This window comes from Sceloporus occidentalis, unplaced genomic scaffold (assembly GCF_023333645.1).
Source record: "Sceloporus occidentalis isolate IW3139 unplaced genomic scaffold, rSceOcc1.0.p SCAF_6, whole genome shotgun sequence".
Taxonomy (NCBI): domain Eukaryota; kingdom Metazoa; phylum Chordata; class Lepidosauria; order Squamata; family Phrynosomatidae; genus Sceloporus; species Sceloporus occidentalis.
In genome coordinates this window covers 101,589,760-101,609,279 of record NW_028316986.1, presented here as the reverse complement: position 1 = coordinate 101,609,279, position 19,520 = coordinate 101,589,760, and the positions used below count along the sequence as shown (strand labels likewise).

Here is a 19,520-nt window from a genome sequence, read left to right as displayed (position 1 = left end):
GGCCCTCGCTTTATGCAGGGGATCCATTCCGAACCCACCACCACCCCCGCACGCGCAAAGCAAAAAGCAGGTATGCTCAAGCCCTATGGGCTCACTGTATTTTGGCCGTAAACAGAGTCAAATAGGAGCCATTGGAATGGGAATCATTGGAATCCAATGAGGAGCAGTAAATATAGGCATTTATTTTCAGTTTAAAAATAAGTGTTACATTTAGGAATGTGCTAATTTAAGCAAGACCTTATTCCTCCTTTAATAAAAACTTCTTAAATCTAATTCTCTTTTGTTGCCACTCATAAGCCTTTCTCCTGAATTAAAAAGAAATAATGCATTAATACTGAGGACTGTTACCACACAGCTGCATTTACAGATGAGACAGGTGTGGAACAAAAGGAATCTGGAGATACCAGAAGTTCATAGGGATCACACAATCGTCATAAAGCTTGTATTTTCTTTCTTATGTAATGCTAGTCACATGGCATTCTGCTCCCTAAATGTAATATATTTGAGGCTGCAGTTATCTTGGAAAGAATGTTTTATACTTAACCCCTTTGCTTCCAGATAGTTGGTGTTTTACACATTTCAGGACTGAACTCTAGCAATCAGCATTAGTTTGGGGACTGAAACAGCTCTATGGATAGTGTATTTTGCATGGGAGCTATGGCATACTCACCTAAGAGCATCTCCCTATTTTCTCTTCTGATTAGCGCTTCATGTGTTCCAAAGGGTTTCCCTGACTTTTTGATGCACCTTTTCTGGTAAGGTGCAGGGCTACCATAGCAAAAGGCTCTGAGGACCATCCCACAAGATCCTTTGAACACTGCTTGGGGTTTCTTTAAGGTTCCTTCCCTGAGGGACTTAGATAAGTGGAGCATTATTCAATAGTAGCCTCTGTGTGATCGCTACTTTCAGATTCTTGCCTTTTTTATTGCCATTATCATCCTGACTGAAATAATGTTTACAGTTCTCAGAACAGATTTGCACAAACCCAGATTTGTATGGCTATATGTGATTCTTGGCAATATCTGGAAAAAATAATAAATACTATCTTCTGAGACTGAGAAACTGAGACATATATTTAAATCATTTGGCAAAGCACTCTGGTGAAGTATTGTGTTTTCAAATAAGTAGAAGGGAACAATAACAAAACATAGATCTCCTTCCGCCTAAGAAGAATGAATGATCAACAGTTATGGAAGTTTTGAGAAGAGCCTCTTCCCTTCCCCATCTTGATACCAGGGTTTGGGGATGGGCCATGATTTCTCATGCTTGGAGTGCCCAATTTTGTCCTATAAGATTCAGTGGGAGTCAGAAGACTGGCAAATATACTTCTAGCCTCTATACTTGCCCTAGATTCTGTTTTTTGTCATTCCCAATAATGACAAAAACATGGTACCAGCCTTTAAATATATATCCGCATTATAAAGCGTTTAGTCAGCCCAATGTAATTAACACAAAATGAATTTCTTGGCAACTTCTAAATCTTCTAAAATAATTGATTGCATTTCTACACATATACAAAACATTGTTCTGCTGAATGTATCCCAGTTTTTGAAAGCACTTCTCATACAGTCAGTGTGGACCTTGGCCAAGTAGATGTGTACAGTACTAAGGTTGCCTCATTTGACTACAGAGTAGGGCTCCTGAAGTTTCAAGCCTGAACAGATTGTGGAGCATAGAAGGTACTATAAGGCTCTTTTCTACCACAGCAAAGGTACCTGTCTTCCCTTCCCTTCCAAACCTGAACTTTCAGCCTTGGCTGTCCCCTCCCAACACAGTAAGGAAAGGGAGCACAGGGGTCCTGGTGACAGTGAGCAGGGTGCCCCGCACATGTCCTCTGCCTGCTCTCTCCTGGGAACTCAATAACCATGTTGGGAGAGGATGGTGTGGTTGGGCTTTTGAAAGTAAATGAGGACCTTCAGTCCACTCGACAGAGCTTCATGGTACCTTGCCCTGCTCCACAGTTTATTCAGGGTTAAAGTTACAACCCACCCTCTATCCAGCCATATGTATATCTCTAATATTGGCCATTATCCACTAAGAAAGGTCTGGGTGGACTTCCCATGTGAAGAGTCTTGGAGCAGTTGAGGAACAAAAAGGTAACTACATAAAATAAAATAAATAAATAAAAAAGCAAGCAAGCAAGACAATAAATTGTGTCATTGGTATTTTTAGGAACATTTCCCCCCCCTTAACAACCCTTTGAAGAACTGCATACAATAGTTTTCTATCTCCATGGACATGCCATGCATCTGAAATACTTGATATCCTAAAATGATTGTCAGAAAACCGTTAAAAGAGTGAGAGAGAGCAATAAATACTGTATTTCTTACTGAAATGTTTTCCAAAGTGTCCAACAACAAAGTGTTTTAAAATAGTGATACAATTATAGAACAAAGAAGGGCAGTCAGATGGATTTGATGTGTTTGAACTACTCTGGAAAAATAAACCAGGAAATGATAAGTTAAAAATAACAAATCTTACTTTGACCATAATACTGATTGTTTATGCAAAAAAGCATGAAAAGGAAACAGTCTTTCTTCATGACTGATGGGGAAGAGTCTGTTTTTACTTGGGCTTTCCTTTCCTTTTCTCTAATTTGTAGAGCATTTCTAATAAATAACTATTTTGTCTAGAAATCAGCCTTTTCCATTTAAAAATGCTACTGGAAAATAATGGTTGGTTGAGCCCACTTTTGGCTGTTCTTGTAAAAGCATTAACACAGAGCATATTTGGACAAGTTGGCAAGGAATAAGAACAGCTTTATTTGTATTTCCATGTCAACACTATTAGATAATGTGTGCAAATGCTCTTTGTGAAAACGCATGCTAGGCCATTGGTTAAGACAAGGAAGAAAGTAGTCCACTGGTAGCATTATGGTGTGGCTTCCATGTCTGGATATGCTGAGAGAAAACAGGTACGTGACAGTGCAAGCATGGACATGTCTACCTGAAAATACTGTAAATCAGTCTTACTGCATTCCATGAGATCTGCTTCAGTTAAGTGTGTGTAGAAAGTAAATAACCAATGGTCTAGCATGCTTTTTCACAACCAGAATCTCATATGTTTTGATTTTCTTTCCTATATTCCTTGCCTTGTTTATTTCTTCATAACTTCCTACTCTGGGGTGGATCATTTATGCTTTCATTTGAGGACTAAATCAGAAGTAATCAAAAATGCAGATTAAACATGGTAATTCATAAAGCCATGAAGATGATAGAACTTGCACTGATCCTTCGGTGACCCCAATCTGCCAAATGCAAGGTTGTTGGATTAATCCAGGGTTCACTATGATTCTAGACTCATATCATTCAGGCATGTTGTGTAAATATATTCTTGGGAGAGCTGTCTCTACTGATACATTCATTATCAGAGGTACACAATACAAATGTAAGGATGCAATTCACAGGAAATTGCAGCTGAAGCAAATGTTATATTTGAATTTGATGCAATGACCTTTCTTTTTTATTATTTACATCCATTCCTCAGGTCCACAAAATGGCCTTCTTTCTCATTTTATCATCATAATATTCAGGATAGCACACAAAAACGAGTAAAATTGTATGCTAAACATGTGTTAGAATGAGCTTTGGGTGTATGTGCCTTCACATCAGCTGTTGACTTATGGCAACCCCATGAATATCATAGGGTTTTCTTAGGCAAGTAATACTCAGAGATAGTTTCCTGGTTCCTTCCTCTGAAATATAGCCTATATCACCTGTTATTCCATGGCAGTTTGCCATCCAAGTACTAACTGGGGCTTCTAAGATCATTATCTTCAGGTTATCTACATTTTCCACTCATTCTAGGCATCCAGGATGAACTAGGAGGACTCAAACCAGGTCTATACACTGGTGTCCCTTTGTAAGGATATTGAGAATACTTGACATTATTCAGTAATACCAATCCTGGCCAGTGTCTTGAGCAATACCTGCCCTATAGTGTGTTAAGGTTCTGCATCCTGGTTCCGGATTCCTTTGAATATTTCCTTTTCTACAATCAGTTCTGTTTTGATCCAGCTTGATATAAACCAGCTTAGTATTCCCATTATTCCATCCTAACCAAATTGCCAGTCCTGTGCAAGTGATCTTGTGGACTGTCAACATTGGTACAAGGTGTCTGTGTATTTGTATCAAACCAGTCACTTGACTATATGGCCCAGGATGGTTGGGAAGGCAAAATGTTGGGCAAGGCAAAATCCTGTAGCTGTCACACATTTGGACATTATGCGACTCCATTAATACCACCACTGACAATCAGTGTCAAAGGTTTTGATTAAACTATTGGACACAGCTAAATACACCCCCCCCCCTCCCAGTTTTCTCTCCATCAGGATGGCATCCTGCAGTTGGCAAATCAATTGAACAAGAATTCAAACTGGTTAGGAAGATCGCCTTTGGGGCAAAAGGTGATCAGCTCAACACTTTTCTTTTTATTAGTCAGAAATTTAATAATGAAAATGCAGCAATTTTCCCTAGTTTAGAACACCTGAGCAGGGCTGTTCAAAACAAGGTGACTTGGAGTCTCTTATTCATGGGTTCACCATAAGTAGAAGTCAATTTGACAGCAGTTAATAACAACAATAACAACAACAGTAATGATCTCTGTAACGTGAGCTTTAGTCAGCAAATGATGCAATATCCTGAGACAGTAAAGACTAGTGATATATGCATACTTAGGGAAACCTTTTTTTTATTTATTATGGTGTTTATTTCCTGCTCTTCAGCCCTAAAGGCTAGCAGAGTGGCTTACAATTATTATTTTTAATTAGACGGTTCCCTGTTCTCAGGCTTACAATCTAAAAAGACGCGTCACAAAAGGAGAAGGGAATGGTGGTGGGGATGGGAATCAGGTGCAGCAGTTATTCTCTCCCTCGAAGGCCTGGACCATGGCAGATGGACTGGAGGGAGGGCTCTTCTTCTTAAGGATAGGCCCAATGGCATTGGGCCTGTCTTTTCATTCCCTCCCAGGCCGGATGGTATTTTTCTACTTGAGGTATACAAAAGGCAATTTGTTCTAGCAGAAAGGTCTGTGTCCATCTTTAATCAAGATCCCTTCTGGGAAGGGTCTGCTTGAAGCTTCCATTTTCAATCACAAATTTCAGTTCCTGAAAAAATGCCTGCCTCTAGCTTCTGGTGGCCTCTTGCTGAATTACTGTCTAGGCTTGTACCTTACTCCTTTCAGGCTGGGATTTTTACAAAGTGTTGTAGGAGAACCAAGAATACTATGGAAAAAGTGAAATCAAGGTTTCTTCAAGGCAACTTGTACAAACTGACACTGGAACAGTGTTTGCTATTTAGAGCTTCCCAAAACTAGTTGCTGAGGTTGCAGTGACTTCAGAGATAGTAGACAACACTTATGCAAACTGGGAAACACTTTAAAATAGTGTCAGATACATGTTTGCTCAATTTGTGTTTGTATCTGTTGTTCCAGAGGAGTGTTTGGCTTCCTTGGATCTTCACTTAAAATAAGCAAATGTGCTTTATTTCTCCAGACAATGATGAGGAACAAGAAGTGCTCCTAGCCTTGGACAAACCTGGATGGTACTCCCAAGGTAACTCAACCCATTTGTATGAGTTGCTGAAGAAGATGACTGGCAAACTAGAACCAAAGGTATTTAGAAAAAGATAAAGTGTGACAGCAGACCACTATAGAGAAGCTTTCTCAACATCAGCATTAATCCAATATATTAGTAGCTAATTTTTCAGACAAAGCAGACTCATTTGTAGTTTTTTTTTGGGCGGGGGGGGTTTCGGGCTATATGACCATGTTCTAGAAGAGCTTATTCCTGATGTTTTGCCAGCATCTGTGCCTGGCATCTTCAGAGAATGCTGGCATGGAAGAGAGTGGGGCCTGAGGCCTTGCTATTCAACAACAAAACAATACACAGATTAACATGAAAACCACTCTTCCCTACCTAGGATCACACAGTATATATATATACCCCAATATCTTCCATGCCAGCATTCTCTGAAGATGCCAGCCACAGATGCTGGCAAAACGTCAGGAATAATCTCTTCCAGAACATGGCCCCTTAGCCTGAAAAAAAACTATGGATGCCAGCCATGAAAGTCTTCACTTCACATCAGACTCATTTGTATTCAACTTTGGTTGCAATTTTAATTTGGAAAAAAGAAAAATAAGCAACCTACCTGTTATAATATTTTAGCAATTTGTTTCATAGCAAATAAGAATTCAAGCCTGTGCATGTTACAGCCCAAAATTCAGCATGTCTGTTTGGAAAGAAATCCAGCTATATTTATTGAAGTTAGCCTACCAGTCAGGTTGCATTAGGTTTGGAGCTTAAATGGTTATTTTCAATGTGGACTTTCCGTTAGGTAAATGTACTGCTTCTTTAGTTTCCTTTAAGTCTCATTTCACATCATTTCTAGTGTACAATTAAAATAAAAAGTAATCCACACAAGTCCTATCTACTGTTTGTCTTCTCTGAAGTTACTCTTTTCAGCTAAAAGTGGCTGAGGGACAAGAAAAATATTTTTTACCATTTCCCCTGCCCATAACATGGGTTTTATAATAAAAGTAGCGCCCCCTAGCTGTGCCCCCCTCCTCTTCCTCCCATCTCTTGCTTCTCCTCCTTCTCTTTGCCACCTCACCAAGGGCTTGCCATCCATGAATGCTTGAATCCGCAGATGGGAAGTCTGTGGATACAGAGGGGGTCTGTACACCATGCTGGCTCACTTGATCTAGCTAGGCTTTTTTATGTGAATAACATTTCCTTTGCTTTTCAAATTCTTCTGCGCATCTCATAAAATATACTCAGAATATCAAGAATCACATCACTAAAATTGTGAGAAGGGAAGACCTGGAAGTGCTTCATGTTGTATTCATGTTATGTAGTCCCACCATCCTCTGTGGAGAAGTTCTGGGACACTGTACAATTTAGAATTTTGTTCAAGCATTCTAAATTATACAGGGAGCTTACACACATGGAGCAGGCTCATCTCTTTAGTCGAGTGGGTCTCCATTTTTGTCTTCCAGATGTTTTGGACTCTGGCTCTCACAATTCCTGACCATTGGCCAAGCTGGCTGGGGCCTCTGGGAGTTGAAGTCCAAAAGAACTGGATGACCAAAGGCTCAGAACTGCTTTAGACCTTCTGCAGTGGGTGGTGGATAACAGAGGCCAGGCAGTGAAGATGCAATAAAGGGAATGCAGTTGGTGAGCATTTAGGCTGGGAGGTCTTAAAAGTAACCTTTCCAGGCTCTGAATGAGACCAACAAATATGGCCCCGCTCTACCCCGATGCAGTTCTAACTGTGTGGTGTCTGAATGTCCAAATATGTATATACTCATTCCTAAATTCAGAATGTAACTGTATTGCTATTTCACTTCCAGGTTGTTTACTTTGGTGACAGCATGCACTCAGATATTTTCGCAGCCCATCACTATAGTAACTGGGAGACTGTCCTCATCTTAGAGGAGCTTAATGGGGACCATGTTATGTCTCCTACAGAGACAGAATCTGAGCCTATAGAGAAGAGAGGAAAATATGAGGTAAGGATGCTAAGTATTAAAATCTGATGTAACTCCAGCTTCACCTCTATTATATGGAAAATGCCTTTCATTTCTTATTTAACCATATATGCATGCTCATGCATTTGGGTCAGTGTTGATATTTTTATCCCAATCTAAATCTCATTACCCTTTGAAGAATTCTTAGGCACTGCTAGGTGTGCCTGAATGTAGAGGGTGGTATACATTCAAAACTGAAAACAATATAACACAGATACATGACATCAACAGTCAGTGTAATTTCATATATATTAGAAGTATACACACAGTTCTGACACATATATATCTGTAGATATATTCATTTTCAGTAAAAACTCAATTCACCAAGAAGTTCTCTTGCAATGGTTGAGTGTTATGCAAGACAATTCTAGTTTGAATCTAACTTTTATATAATAGTCCCATGGTGAGTTGCCCAGAACATGCCATCATAAAGTTTCCATATCCTTTGTACGTGTAGCAAAATAAAGTTCTTTGGCCTGTTACAGACTGCCAAAATATAGCTGCTTCGGGTCTCTTTGGAGGTATGCTATTTAAATGATGCATGGGTCGGTCCTAAGAGTCTGGAGGTCGCGCCAAAGCCACACTTCATTCCTAAGCACTGGAGTGCAGCTTTGGTGCAGCTTCCGGATTCTTAGGATGCATGCATCATTTAAACAGCATACCTCCAAAGAGACCCGAAGCAGCTTTATTTTGGCAGTCTGTAACAGGCCTTGACTACTTTTATTTCCCATGAGATAAGGAATATTACCTTTCTTTTGCCAGTGGGCACAGATGAGTAAAATTTAGATTTTACTCATCTGTGAGTCATTGTGCTCAGGCCCCAAAGACCTGGATTTCTGTCCATACTCATCCATTAATTTCACTAAGGCCTGATACAGACAGCCAAAATAAAGCTGCTTTGAGTCACTTTGGAGGTATGGTGTTTCAATGATACATGCGTCCTAAGAGTCCAGAAGCCACACCAAAGCCACGATCCAGTCCTAAGGACTGGAGTGCAGCTTTGGTGCAACTTCCAGACTCTTAGGACACATGCATCATTGAAACACAATACCTCCAAAGTGATTTTGGCTGTCTGTATAGGGCCTTACTGACCTAAGAGAGTGCTTCTTAAACTGTTTGGTGTGAGGATACCACTATGTTTTTTTCCAATGTGGGAGGAAAAAGCACCACATTTTGTACCCATTGATAACAACTGTTTCTTTCCAGGAAACTTGCTGCAAACTGGCAGCTAATAGCTTACAAATAATTACCTACCTCTCTCAGAATGGTAGAATACATAAAATAAAATACTGTGAAGGATTTTTCACACCCAAGGTGCTAATAAATGATTCCTAATTGTAACATTAGTGAAAACAATTTATTACTTCTCTTTTTGTCATTATTTTTAAAAAAATCCTTTCTGTTTTGCTTGAAAGTCTTAAATAGCACATCAAAGTCAGGGGACAAGATAGAGACTGTGTTTCCTTCCTGTGTTTTTCAAAGAAAGGAAAGAAGACAAATACACTCTTATGTTTTTTGCTTATTATACGCATCCACATGCACTCACAAAAGAAATGCCTCTTTGTGTAGGTCAGGCAAAGGTACTGATTTCAACAACTGCATACATATTTATATTTCCAAGAAAAATGAACAACTGTTTAAAAGAATGCTACCTCCAAAGTTTAGGGCTTACTCCCTCCTCCCACCTGCAGTTTTGGTTGTTGCTGAACCAACAGAGGGAATAGTAGTGGTGTTTGTCATCTTCCATGCATTCCAAGGAAGCTAGTGTGATGTCCAGTGCTTTCTGGACTTGCTGTCTGATCTCTTTCTCAGAGCACACTGTATGGAAAGAGTTCAGCAAGGCATCTTCTCTTCTTCCACACTTCTGCAAGTTGTGTTGCATTATGGATTTCCATCACTAATGACAGCAGGCAAGCAGAAGAGAAGTCAATTGGTTTGATCAAAGGATTCTGAACTGAGTGGGGATATATTAGGTCAGCGAAGGGTGGTAGTTCACAAGGGAACAGCACATTACAAGTACAGCCCTGCAACTAAATTAGCAAAGACTTATTACCAAGGGACTTCATTCTAATTCCTATACAGTGTTTTGGGTTATTTTAAAATTATCCCTTCCTACCCCTCCTTTTTTTCATCTTGCAAGATTAAAAATGAGAGGAGGAAACCTATTTTTTCCAGCACAAAATCAGTGTGTATGAATGTGAGTCAGAATTCACTGATGACATATCTGATTAAAATGCACCCGGTTCTCCTCCAATTATTATATGAGACAACCTAATAGTAGCTCTGTGTGTTTGTTTCAGGCCTTAAACTTTATAGTACTCTGTGGCCCTGATGTTTATGCCTATCTTTGTATTTTCATTCTAATATATATGTACTGTTTATATGCTGAATTTTTTCTTTAATGTACACTCCCCCTAAGAATTAGCTAGCATCATTGCCATCATTAAGATTGACATCACCCAGTGCGTAACTCATGGTGCCACCACCTCCATTGGCCTCTTCCCATTTCACACCATACAGAATCTTCAGTAATGGTTTTTGTACTAATGTTACTCATAAATTGTAATTCCCATATATCAATGAATGTAATGGTAATAGTTATGGCATAAACAACTAGCAAAATTAAAATTATACTTTTAAATTACAATACCATATGTACAACCTAAATGTATTTACATGTACATACTTCCATGTGGTTAAAGTTATTTTTTTAAATATATTTTTAAAGATAAACAAAACTTTAACTTAGTTTTAGAAAAAACCTTGGGGCCTCTTCTTTCCCCTTCCACTGAGCCTTGCCCCACTCACACTTCCACATTTTAAAACATCACAGTTTTAAAGGGATTTAGGCAAACATCACAGCTTGTTTCTGCCAAAAGGCAGATGGTTGGGGAGTAGTGGTGTCACCCCCTCTTAGGATGTCATCAGGTGCTGCCTGCACCCACCTAGTGATAACCTGATTGGCATGAAATAGGAAAATACATAAAAACTACCTGGAAATTCTGCTCCATACAAGGGGGACCTGACATGTATATTGAGTATGTTATGTGCAGAGGGGGGATTGTTGCACACCGGTAGAATGCATGTTTTATGTTCAAAAGGTCTCATTTCAGTCCAGGTAAAGCTGGGAAATATTGCTGTCTGAAGCTCTGAGGAACTGCAGACAGGGTCAACAAAACTCAGTGGGATATTTGTTGGAATAAAATGGATTGTAAATTGTCCTGAAAGCTATGTTAAAGGAAAAGCAAACAAAATAGATTATCCTTGAAGTAAATGTGATTTTATCACTTTGGTTATTCTAAGGAGTTATTCAGGTTGGCGATGATTAATTGAATTTGAGTTCATTTGACTCTACTGGAGTTACTGAATTAGAAAGTGTGGTATGCTGCCAATCCATGGGGAATTCAAGAATTTCTCCACAGACTTTGATGTTGGGAACATCTCTAATTGTGCAGCAGCCCCTGGTGTGTGTGAGATACCTCCAACACCAATAGTCACAGAAGATCTCATTCATGGATTCCATTACTATCTGAACATCTACATTTATGTTCATGTTAATTTATATTTCAGAGACATCATCCAAAAGCTCTTAATTGTGCATCTAAACAGTGGGGCTCTTTCTTTGTGGATGCCATTTCTGGAAAAGAAGGTGCAGAGGAAGTAAATACTTGGTCCTGTAAATGTGTTAGTGCACATAGCACCATCACAATCCCAAGTATTGAAGCAATAGCAGGTAAGAGTGTATATCATTGAGTCCATCTATGAAAATTCCCAAAGTCTTAATTTTAACCAAAAATTGATATGTTATGACTAATATCAATGCCCAGAACTCTAAACATTTTCCCAGTTTTAGATTTGCAATTTATTGTTTTCTCAGTGGCTGAATAGTAATATATAAGTATTACATTATAAATCTGAACTGGTGACAGTTTGAGTGGAGGCAAGGGGCTAAACAGACAAGCAGAAATGAACGTCCAGAAGCTGCTCCTGGTCCCATTGCCCTGGCGCTGCAGTGCCAAGGGCGCCCACTGCCACAGTCCCAAATGGAGCAGAAAACATCCACTCCTTTTTGGGCCACTTAAGGTGGCCCTGGGGTGACTTCTAGCCACTCTGAAGGGCTTGCATAGCCTAAAGGCCACACCCCCAGAGTGGCCGGAAGCTGCCCCTTCTGCCCATCTGTTTTGGGCTTATGTTGTTTTATTTCATTCTTAAAACATTTTTATCACCAGTTTTCTTTTTCCTTTCTGTAATGACCATTAGTTTCTTCATAAAGTTTTACTGACTGTGCCAAAGTGTATATAATTATTAATTAATGAAACACATCCTCAACATGGGAAAATTAGCCTATTCCTAATTGTCACTTAAATATTTTTCCAATGGCAGGGAAATAATTGTTTTTGTTTCACAAAATAAGAAAAGAGAATGAGACTGTTCTCTTATTTCTGCCCTCTTGGCAAGAATCTGGCATGGTGTTTCTAAACTTCATGATAAAGCAAACAGCTGTTAGAGTTTGTTTGCCTTCCATTGCTTAGGGGGGAGTATGCTAATACCATGCACAACAGCAGTATTTCTTTGTTTTTAAGGGACTTTCCTATTTAATTTTTAAAAAATAAAAACCAATAAAGACCTTTTTAAAGAGGAATTTCTGCTGCAGCTTGATCATTTGGGTTCTTCTTTTTGTACCTTTCCCACTCGACAGTGTTCTTTTTGAAGTATAGTGACAAGAACTTCACACAGCAATCCTAGTGTGGTCTCAGAAAGGCATTAGGGTACTGGCAGTTCTGTTTTTCTTTTCATAATTCTCCCCAACATGGAATTTGGCTTTTTCACAGCCACTGCACACTGAGTTGACATTTTAATTGAGCTATCCAGTGCAACCTCAAGAACCTTTTCCTGCTCAGTCATCTAAACTTTCCCTTTGAACTTCCTTTTTACCAGTTTCTTCATTTCAGAGAAGTTTCCTTTTTTTAATCGAATTCTAACTGTGTTGAAATTCCATGGTAATTTTCCACTTCAGTATGAATTACATTTGATGACACTGTGGTCCCTGTTTCCAATCAGTTCAAAGACACTTCAACTGAAAGAGGAACTGTACTACATGTGGAGTTCTTTCTTGCTAGTTTGCATTTCTAAGAAATCTTCACGTTGCTTTTTTTTAATTTGGGGGGGGGAGGAATAATGCTTAGGAAGGTTTGAACTAGTCTCTCTCAGTGTACTTATGAACTCACAAACTATTAAAACAGATTAGCATCACAAAATGTTAATCAGAACTGAATATTCAGATATCAGTTGGTGGTTAGTCAAACATTCAAAGAATTAACTCTCCCAATAACTATAATCAGATCCAAACAGAAGTCAAACTCAGAAACATAATGCACCTCACTAAATCCTTTTTGAGATATTCTTAGAGCTTTATAGAATATTAAAGCAAATTAATCTCTGTAATGACTTCAGATGGGAAGGGTTTCTTCACAAACAGTAATAGCCAGGACAAAATTTTTTTGTGAACTGCCCAAAGAAATGTTCATAAAGAATGACCTATAATAATTCAGATCAGTCCAATGGGAATCTAAATTGTCTGTCAGTTCCCAAGCTCTGCTGGCTCATGCTGCCCAGAAGAGGGTGTAAGCGAGATTTACTGAGCTTTTTACCCTGGTAGATGTTTATCTATCCGCACCTCACCCATATATATTGAAACCAGACATGGGAGAGACAGACTCTAGGATCTCTCAGGGGGTAGAAGGGTTTAGGTTGCAGTGGATCCTGCCTCCATTTCATCCCCCGACTTCCCAGTTTTGAACTTATAGGAACAGCACCAGTTATAGGATAATGTATTCTGAGATTTCCACAGATGGATATGCACCTGTTTGTCAACAGAATTCCTCCCCGTTAATACTTCACTGGGACACAGTGCAGTCAGCCTGACTTCCTACAGCCAACAAGACTGGAAGTACAGAAAGTACATGCAAAAGATAAGAAAAATAGAATGAATATTAAAACCCATAATGGTGACCTGGCAGGGACAGGGTTCAGCATTGCTCCTGTGATAATAAGCTGTCACAAAGGGAGCTGCTGTACTTATTGTGTGTGCTCTTAGAATTGCATTTGTACATCCATTCCCAATTCAAAACTTTTTTACAGGTCCTCGACTGCAACTTGTTGTCTGTTTTCAAAGAGAACCAAACTATTTCATCCTCTTGCCCTTAAAATCCTGAATCATACTATTCTTGGAGGTCCATGTGCAAATTTCTGTTGCATACTGACTCAGCTTCCTTCTTCTACTGCTTAGTCCTTATTTGCACTCAGAATGTGTGTTCTCTACACAGACTGCATTTAGACTTTCTCTTTCAATGAAAGAAAACCAAGAGCAAAAGCAGTGTTTCTGAGCTTGTAAACTCCATAGAAAACAGCTTTGGCTTGACACTTGGGAAGTACAGGAAGCCCCCACTTAACTGACAGGTTAGCAAGCAAAGGTCTGTCAGAAAGTGGAATTGATGAAAAAGTGGAACTCAGGGGTTTCTAGCTTACAAATGCATTTTGGCCACTGAAGATATAAATAGCATACTAGTTATCACTTTTGAAGGCGTGCAAAAGCAAAATTAACACAAACTATACACACACACATACATATATCTCTCTGTGTGTGTGCACATGGGGGTGAGAGAAAGAGTGGTCCCAAGTGAGCCTCGTATGCAAGAAGAACTGACAAAAGAGTGGAACCCTTGTCACATTAATGGAACTTGTCTGCAATTTGCAGATATTGAAAGAGTGGGTGGTTGAAAAGTGAGGCGTCAAAAAGCAGGGAAAGTCTATACTTTTGTGTATGTTTTTTTTAAAAGGGATCTGAAATTGTAAGGATTACTCTTGAAGCTTGACCATGAAGATTTTCACACTTGCCTGCATCGCTGCTAAAATGTCCCTGAAATGTCACTCAAAGGTGGAGGAAGCACATGTGTGTGGTAGCCAGCCGCGCTTCTGCAATAGTCAGAGAATCGTCGCTCCCTCTAGCATCCCTTAATCATCACAAGGGGAGCAGATTTCCTATGAACACAAACTTTGCATTCATAGGAAATACATTCCCCAGGAATGATTCAGGGATGCTAAGGAGAGAGCAACGTTTCCATGACAATTGAGGAAGCGTTCCTGCCTTCCACACACCTGTGCTTCCTCCATCTTTGAGCGATGTTTCAGGGATGTTTTAGCAGTGATGCAGGCAAGTGTGGAAATCTTCATAGACTTTCCTGCTGCTTTAGCCCACTTGTTTGTAGGATTAATGGTTATAGTGTCAGACCATTGATGGATACTACAAATTTAAAGTCAAAAAGTCATTAAAACAAAAAGCATTTGTGTAAAAAGGGCAGCAGGGGGTAAAGTGAAAAGTGATTATGAGAATAGACTCAAATTTTAAAATATTTAGTGAAGGGGGATTTTTTTAACCCTTTAAGCCTCATGAATGGAGCCTCATAGCAGACTGAAATCAACAGTTTATTTAATTGCATAGTGGCATGTGGATTCTGGCTTGGAAGCATAAGGTTTATGCTGTATGAGCAACTAGACCAATTTTATATAGAATTCTTACAAAAATATGCAATAGCAGTAATTTTGAGCAACAAATGGCTATGACATCATACAAACTGACCAATAAGGAGCAAACACTCTTTTCAATCTATGTGTGTCACACTTGGTTTTTGTATCTTATTCTGATGATTATCATATCAGAAGATGTCAAGATATTTTGGCACATAGTCAAGAACATTTTGTAGATATTTAACTTAACTTGAAATCAGAAGGAATTTACAACATTTTTTATATTCAAGCAAACTGTTTTCTTCAACATGTCTCTACCTCATTTAGACCTTAGTATTACTTTCTGACTCTTCCTCTTCATCAGCTACTCATATGGAGCTCTTGTATCTTGTGCCACTACTGCTTTGCTGTGACCAGAATCAAAAGGAGGGAGAGCATTATCATTTAGAATGGCCTAGGAAAAGATAACCATGCTGGCTTTGTACTTGGAGGCCAGCAGAGTGCACTAGCATGGCTAGTCCCACTTTCATCTTGTCTTGTCTACAATGTTGTTGGCTTCAGGACCAGCCTTTAGCTGAGAAGCATAACAGTGGAACTGTGAAGAGTCAGAATTCCTTTTAAAAACATCCACAGACATATGTCCAATTGCCCATAGTCCCCAGGATGGTAACCAGTTACTTTGTAGGGTTTTATCATTTTAGTATGCCAGGGAGTCAAGGTGATAAAAAGGAGGCACAAAATCATCTGTACAAAGAAGCTATTTAATCTGAAAACTGGAGGGCATAAGTGGTGGTGACTTCCCGGAGAGCCTTTTCAGCTGCCGATCCAGAAATCTGGAATTACCTGCCGAAGGTGGTTTGTCAGATAACATCTCCTGACACTTTTAAAAAGGTGATAAAAATGACCCTCTTCCAGCAGGCCTTCCCAGACTAACCTCTCCTAAAACAGAATCAACCACCCATGTTAATCAGCCTCCCCCCCCCCCCCATTATTGTCTTATTGCTGTCACTTCTTGCCGAGCTGTTTTAACTGATGTTAATCCAGTTAAATGTTTTTATTGTTATTATTTTGTATTGATGGGAGGGAGGGTAGAAGGGTGGGGTTTTTCAGGGACTGTTTTGTTATTATTTTCTGTGACTTTTATATTTGAAATTTTCCTTGCTGTTACCCGCCTCGATCCTCAAACAGGAGAGGCGGGATACAAATAAATATTTTATTATTGTTGTTATTGTTATTATTATAAACTTCAAACTTTGAAAAAATGTGATGACCATACATTAAGGCTCACACATGAATAGCTAATAAAGAAAACTTCCAAATGTAAGTTATGGAAATAAAAATCATGCACAGATTCTGTGTCTCTGTGCCTAGATCAGCTTTCTTAACTTCATTCAGGTTGAGGATGCCAGGTTTTGGAAAGCTGGTGCTGTTAAATATAACGTTAATGCCTTTCAATTAACAAATAAGATAGCAAATATAGAAGTAGATCTCCTGAATATCATTAATGCATGTTATTCAACATATTTTTAAGTTAGTGGATGTTGGTTTGAAATTAGAGAGTAAATAATACATTATTTGATAGGTATGTTGGAGTACGTTGCTATTCCTACAAGAAAGCAAGTTTGGGCTTATCTTCTCTAATCCTGACAGTAGTTATCTGAAATAAAATTTTATGTAGCATTTCTATGCCTTGACGTAATCTGTATTTAGTCTTAGTTGAAATCTGTCCATCTTATTTATCAATATCTGCATCCTAACAACTCACTGTTTAAGATTCAATAGCATATTTTATAAGTGGTTTAGAAAGTTCCTCACAATGGCAACAGAACTATGGAATTAAATTGGTGTGATTGCCCACCTTTTTTCAGTTTCCGAAGAAGGTCACTGTTTGTGAAGCAAAACTATCAGAGTCAAATTATATTTTTATACTATTGTTTCTTCATATTGTTGTAAGAAGAAGAGAGAATACAAGGACATGGCCACAGTGGGGCTACAAGAAACAAACTATTGTTCTTTTTCATTCACATTAGTTTGTGGGTTCAAATTAGAAAATATAGAGTGAAAGTAGAACTCCTCCTCCTCCTCCTCTTTCTCCACCTCCTCCTACTGTTTTCTTTCATATCTTAGCATATTTCGGCGCGTTACACACCACCATAAGGGACGTCCTTAGGACGTCCCATTTTGAAAAAGGGGCATCTCTTCCAGATGCCCCTTACCCTGTTACAGACAGAGTCCGTAACAAATGGTGGCGGCTGTTCCACACAGCCGCCACCATTTTGACGTAACGGACGCTCTGTGTCCGCACGTCGCAGCCCGGAAGTGACGCTGCGAGTGCGCGCTTTGGCACTTGCAGCGTCTCTTCCGAGTTGCCAGAAGGAGCGCGATTTTCACGCTCCTTTTTGCAGCGCGGAGGAGTCGCGCAGTTTGGCTGCTGTGACTCCTCCGCGCTGCAACCGGCAGCAGCCCGAGACCGCCCCTTTTGGGTGGTCTGTAACGGGCCATAGTCTTGTTTATTATTATTAAGCAGTACTTTCTCATATACCATTGTATGTATGTGACAGAATATAATGGTAATTTGTTTTTAAATAATACAAAAGCTATATAACATACAAGCACATTTATCCTATTTTAAACGTTTCCCATTCCCAAAAGGATAAGCCAAAGTATCATCTTCACAAAAAACATATAAACCTTGTATACCAAATATGTAATCATGTCATCTGATTACATTCTTGGAATAATACGCACACAGATAAAGAGCTTAAGGGGGGAAACAGTGCTCTTCTTAACTTACTGGGATTGTTTAGATTTGATATAAGCTGCATAACTAATCAAGTCATTGTATGTTTGTTTCTTTCAGATTTACCACTGGATTATAGATTCACCAGATTTTCTTCCAGTAGCTCAGTAACTGCTGGCTATTATCCCAAACCTCCAAGATCATTATTATTAAGTGGTGAGCCAATGGTTACCAAGTAAATCATATGGAAGGAAAAGAAAATGCAGATGTCTTTATATTGCTTAGATGAATATGGCAGGTGCTAAGTGCAAAACATGCAAATGAAATGCAGTCTAAATCCTCAATGGCAATGTAAGAATACTTTGTATTTGTCTACAGCATTTCCTCACTCTTCCTGTTGAGAATTTGCTGCAGTCTTTTCTGTCTGACCCCTTTGCCCAGTTCATACTAAGCACTTTCCTATAGTGGGGGAGCATGCACAAAACCTTCACCACTACCAGCACCACCACATACTTCTCATAAATAGGCAACAAAAAAGAGCTTTCTGAATACACAGATCTTGCATGATCATGTTTGCATGATTTCTCCCAATAAAAACAGAGAGAATGTGTGTGTATAAAACTGTTGCATGTAGTATTTGAAGATCAATGTAGAGGGAATGCGTGTGATTCCTCTTCCCAAATAGAGTGAGGATGGGGGGAGATAGCGATGACCCAGTAATAATTGGCCCACAATTTCAGACTGATTAAACTTCAGTACTGTGATGTTAAGTCACTAATTTCAATCAGAAATCAGTTGTTCTACTCTATCCTAGATGTGTTCCAAATAAAATTATGAAAGAGAAAAACCACAAAAACATGTTTATTAGATTGTGAATGTACCCATTTTGAAACATCTTTTTAAAACTAATTCTAACACATACAGACTAGACATAATGTATGTTGTGCTCATCTGGAGAACAAAGGGCTAAATATATGTGAGCATGGCATGGGATCACTATACTGCCCCTGTCCTGCTGCTTACCTTTATTTAATCTCTAAGTCACTCATCCACCAGCAGCCACAAGGTCTGGTTTGCATCACCTCTTGGTGAATTTTAATCAGTGTTTTGGAAAACTCTAGCGAGAGGGTTTTGCAACCTAAGGCTGCATTTTATGAACACTTATTTGGAAATAAGTCCATGGGCTCAGCAAAACTCACTTCTGAGTAATTATGCCCAAGATTGGACTGAAAGAGACCCAAAGTGTATGTTAGTATACTGTTTTCTCAGCTAATGAACGATTAACCAGATTGCGCACAATCTGTCTTGCATGTGGACTGCTTCTGTGGTGGAAATGTTGATCTTTGTTATAATATTGCAGTCAAAGGATCTGGCTGAATAAACTTGAACATCCCAACATTTAAAGCCTTCTGTCTGCTTTGGCAGTGCTCATTTGTGTGAAGTTCAAAATAAAGGTTATTTATTTCTGACAAGCTCTGGATTATGTTACTTACTGTTCTGTGGAAAGGGGAGGGGGAAGGAAGATAGAACAGTTTATCTTTTAAAAATGCAAGAAGTTTTTTGTTTTGTTTTGTCAGTGTGGCCTTAAACAAATATGATTGTTTTCATTGATTCACTTCTGAGCACAGATCAATCCTCATAAGATTAAAAATAAAGATCCAAACTCATGGTAACGGTTTAATTTCCTCCACTTTAAGGTCTTGTTAAGGTCAGAGAGGAGGTGAAT

General features: G+C 39.1%; 1 protein-coding gene across 4 annotated transcripts in view; it reads left to right on the top strand.

Moving 5' to 3' along the window:
• Window positions 1–19,258, top strand: part of LOC149311198 (5'-nucleotidase domain-containing protein 1-like) — a 120,046-nt gene extending 100,788 nt beyond the window's left edge. For 2 of the 4 annotated variants that reach the window (XM_089530542.1, XM_089530540.1), the window contains 4 exons: window positions 5,492–5,610; window positions 7,351–7,509; window positions 11,098–11,260; window positions 17,915–19,258. In XM_089530542.1, the coding sequence (XP_089386668.1) occupies window positions 5,492–5,610; window positions 7,351–7,509; window positions 11,098–11,260; window positions 17,915–18,033 (560 nt within the window). In that variant the 3' untranslated portion in view covers window positions 18,034–19,258. Of the gene's footprint in view, window positions 1–5,491; window positions 5,611–7,350; window positions 7,510–11,097; window positions 11,261–14,611; window positions 14,713–15,755; window positions 15,902–17,914 lie in introns of those variants that run through there. The other 2 variants (XM_089530541.1, XM_089530543.1) reach the window with 2 other exon arrangements.
• The last annotated feature ends 262 nt before the right edge of the window (window positions 19,259–19,520 follow it).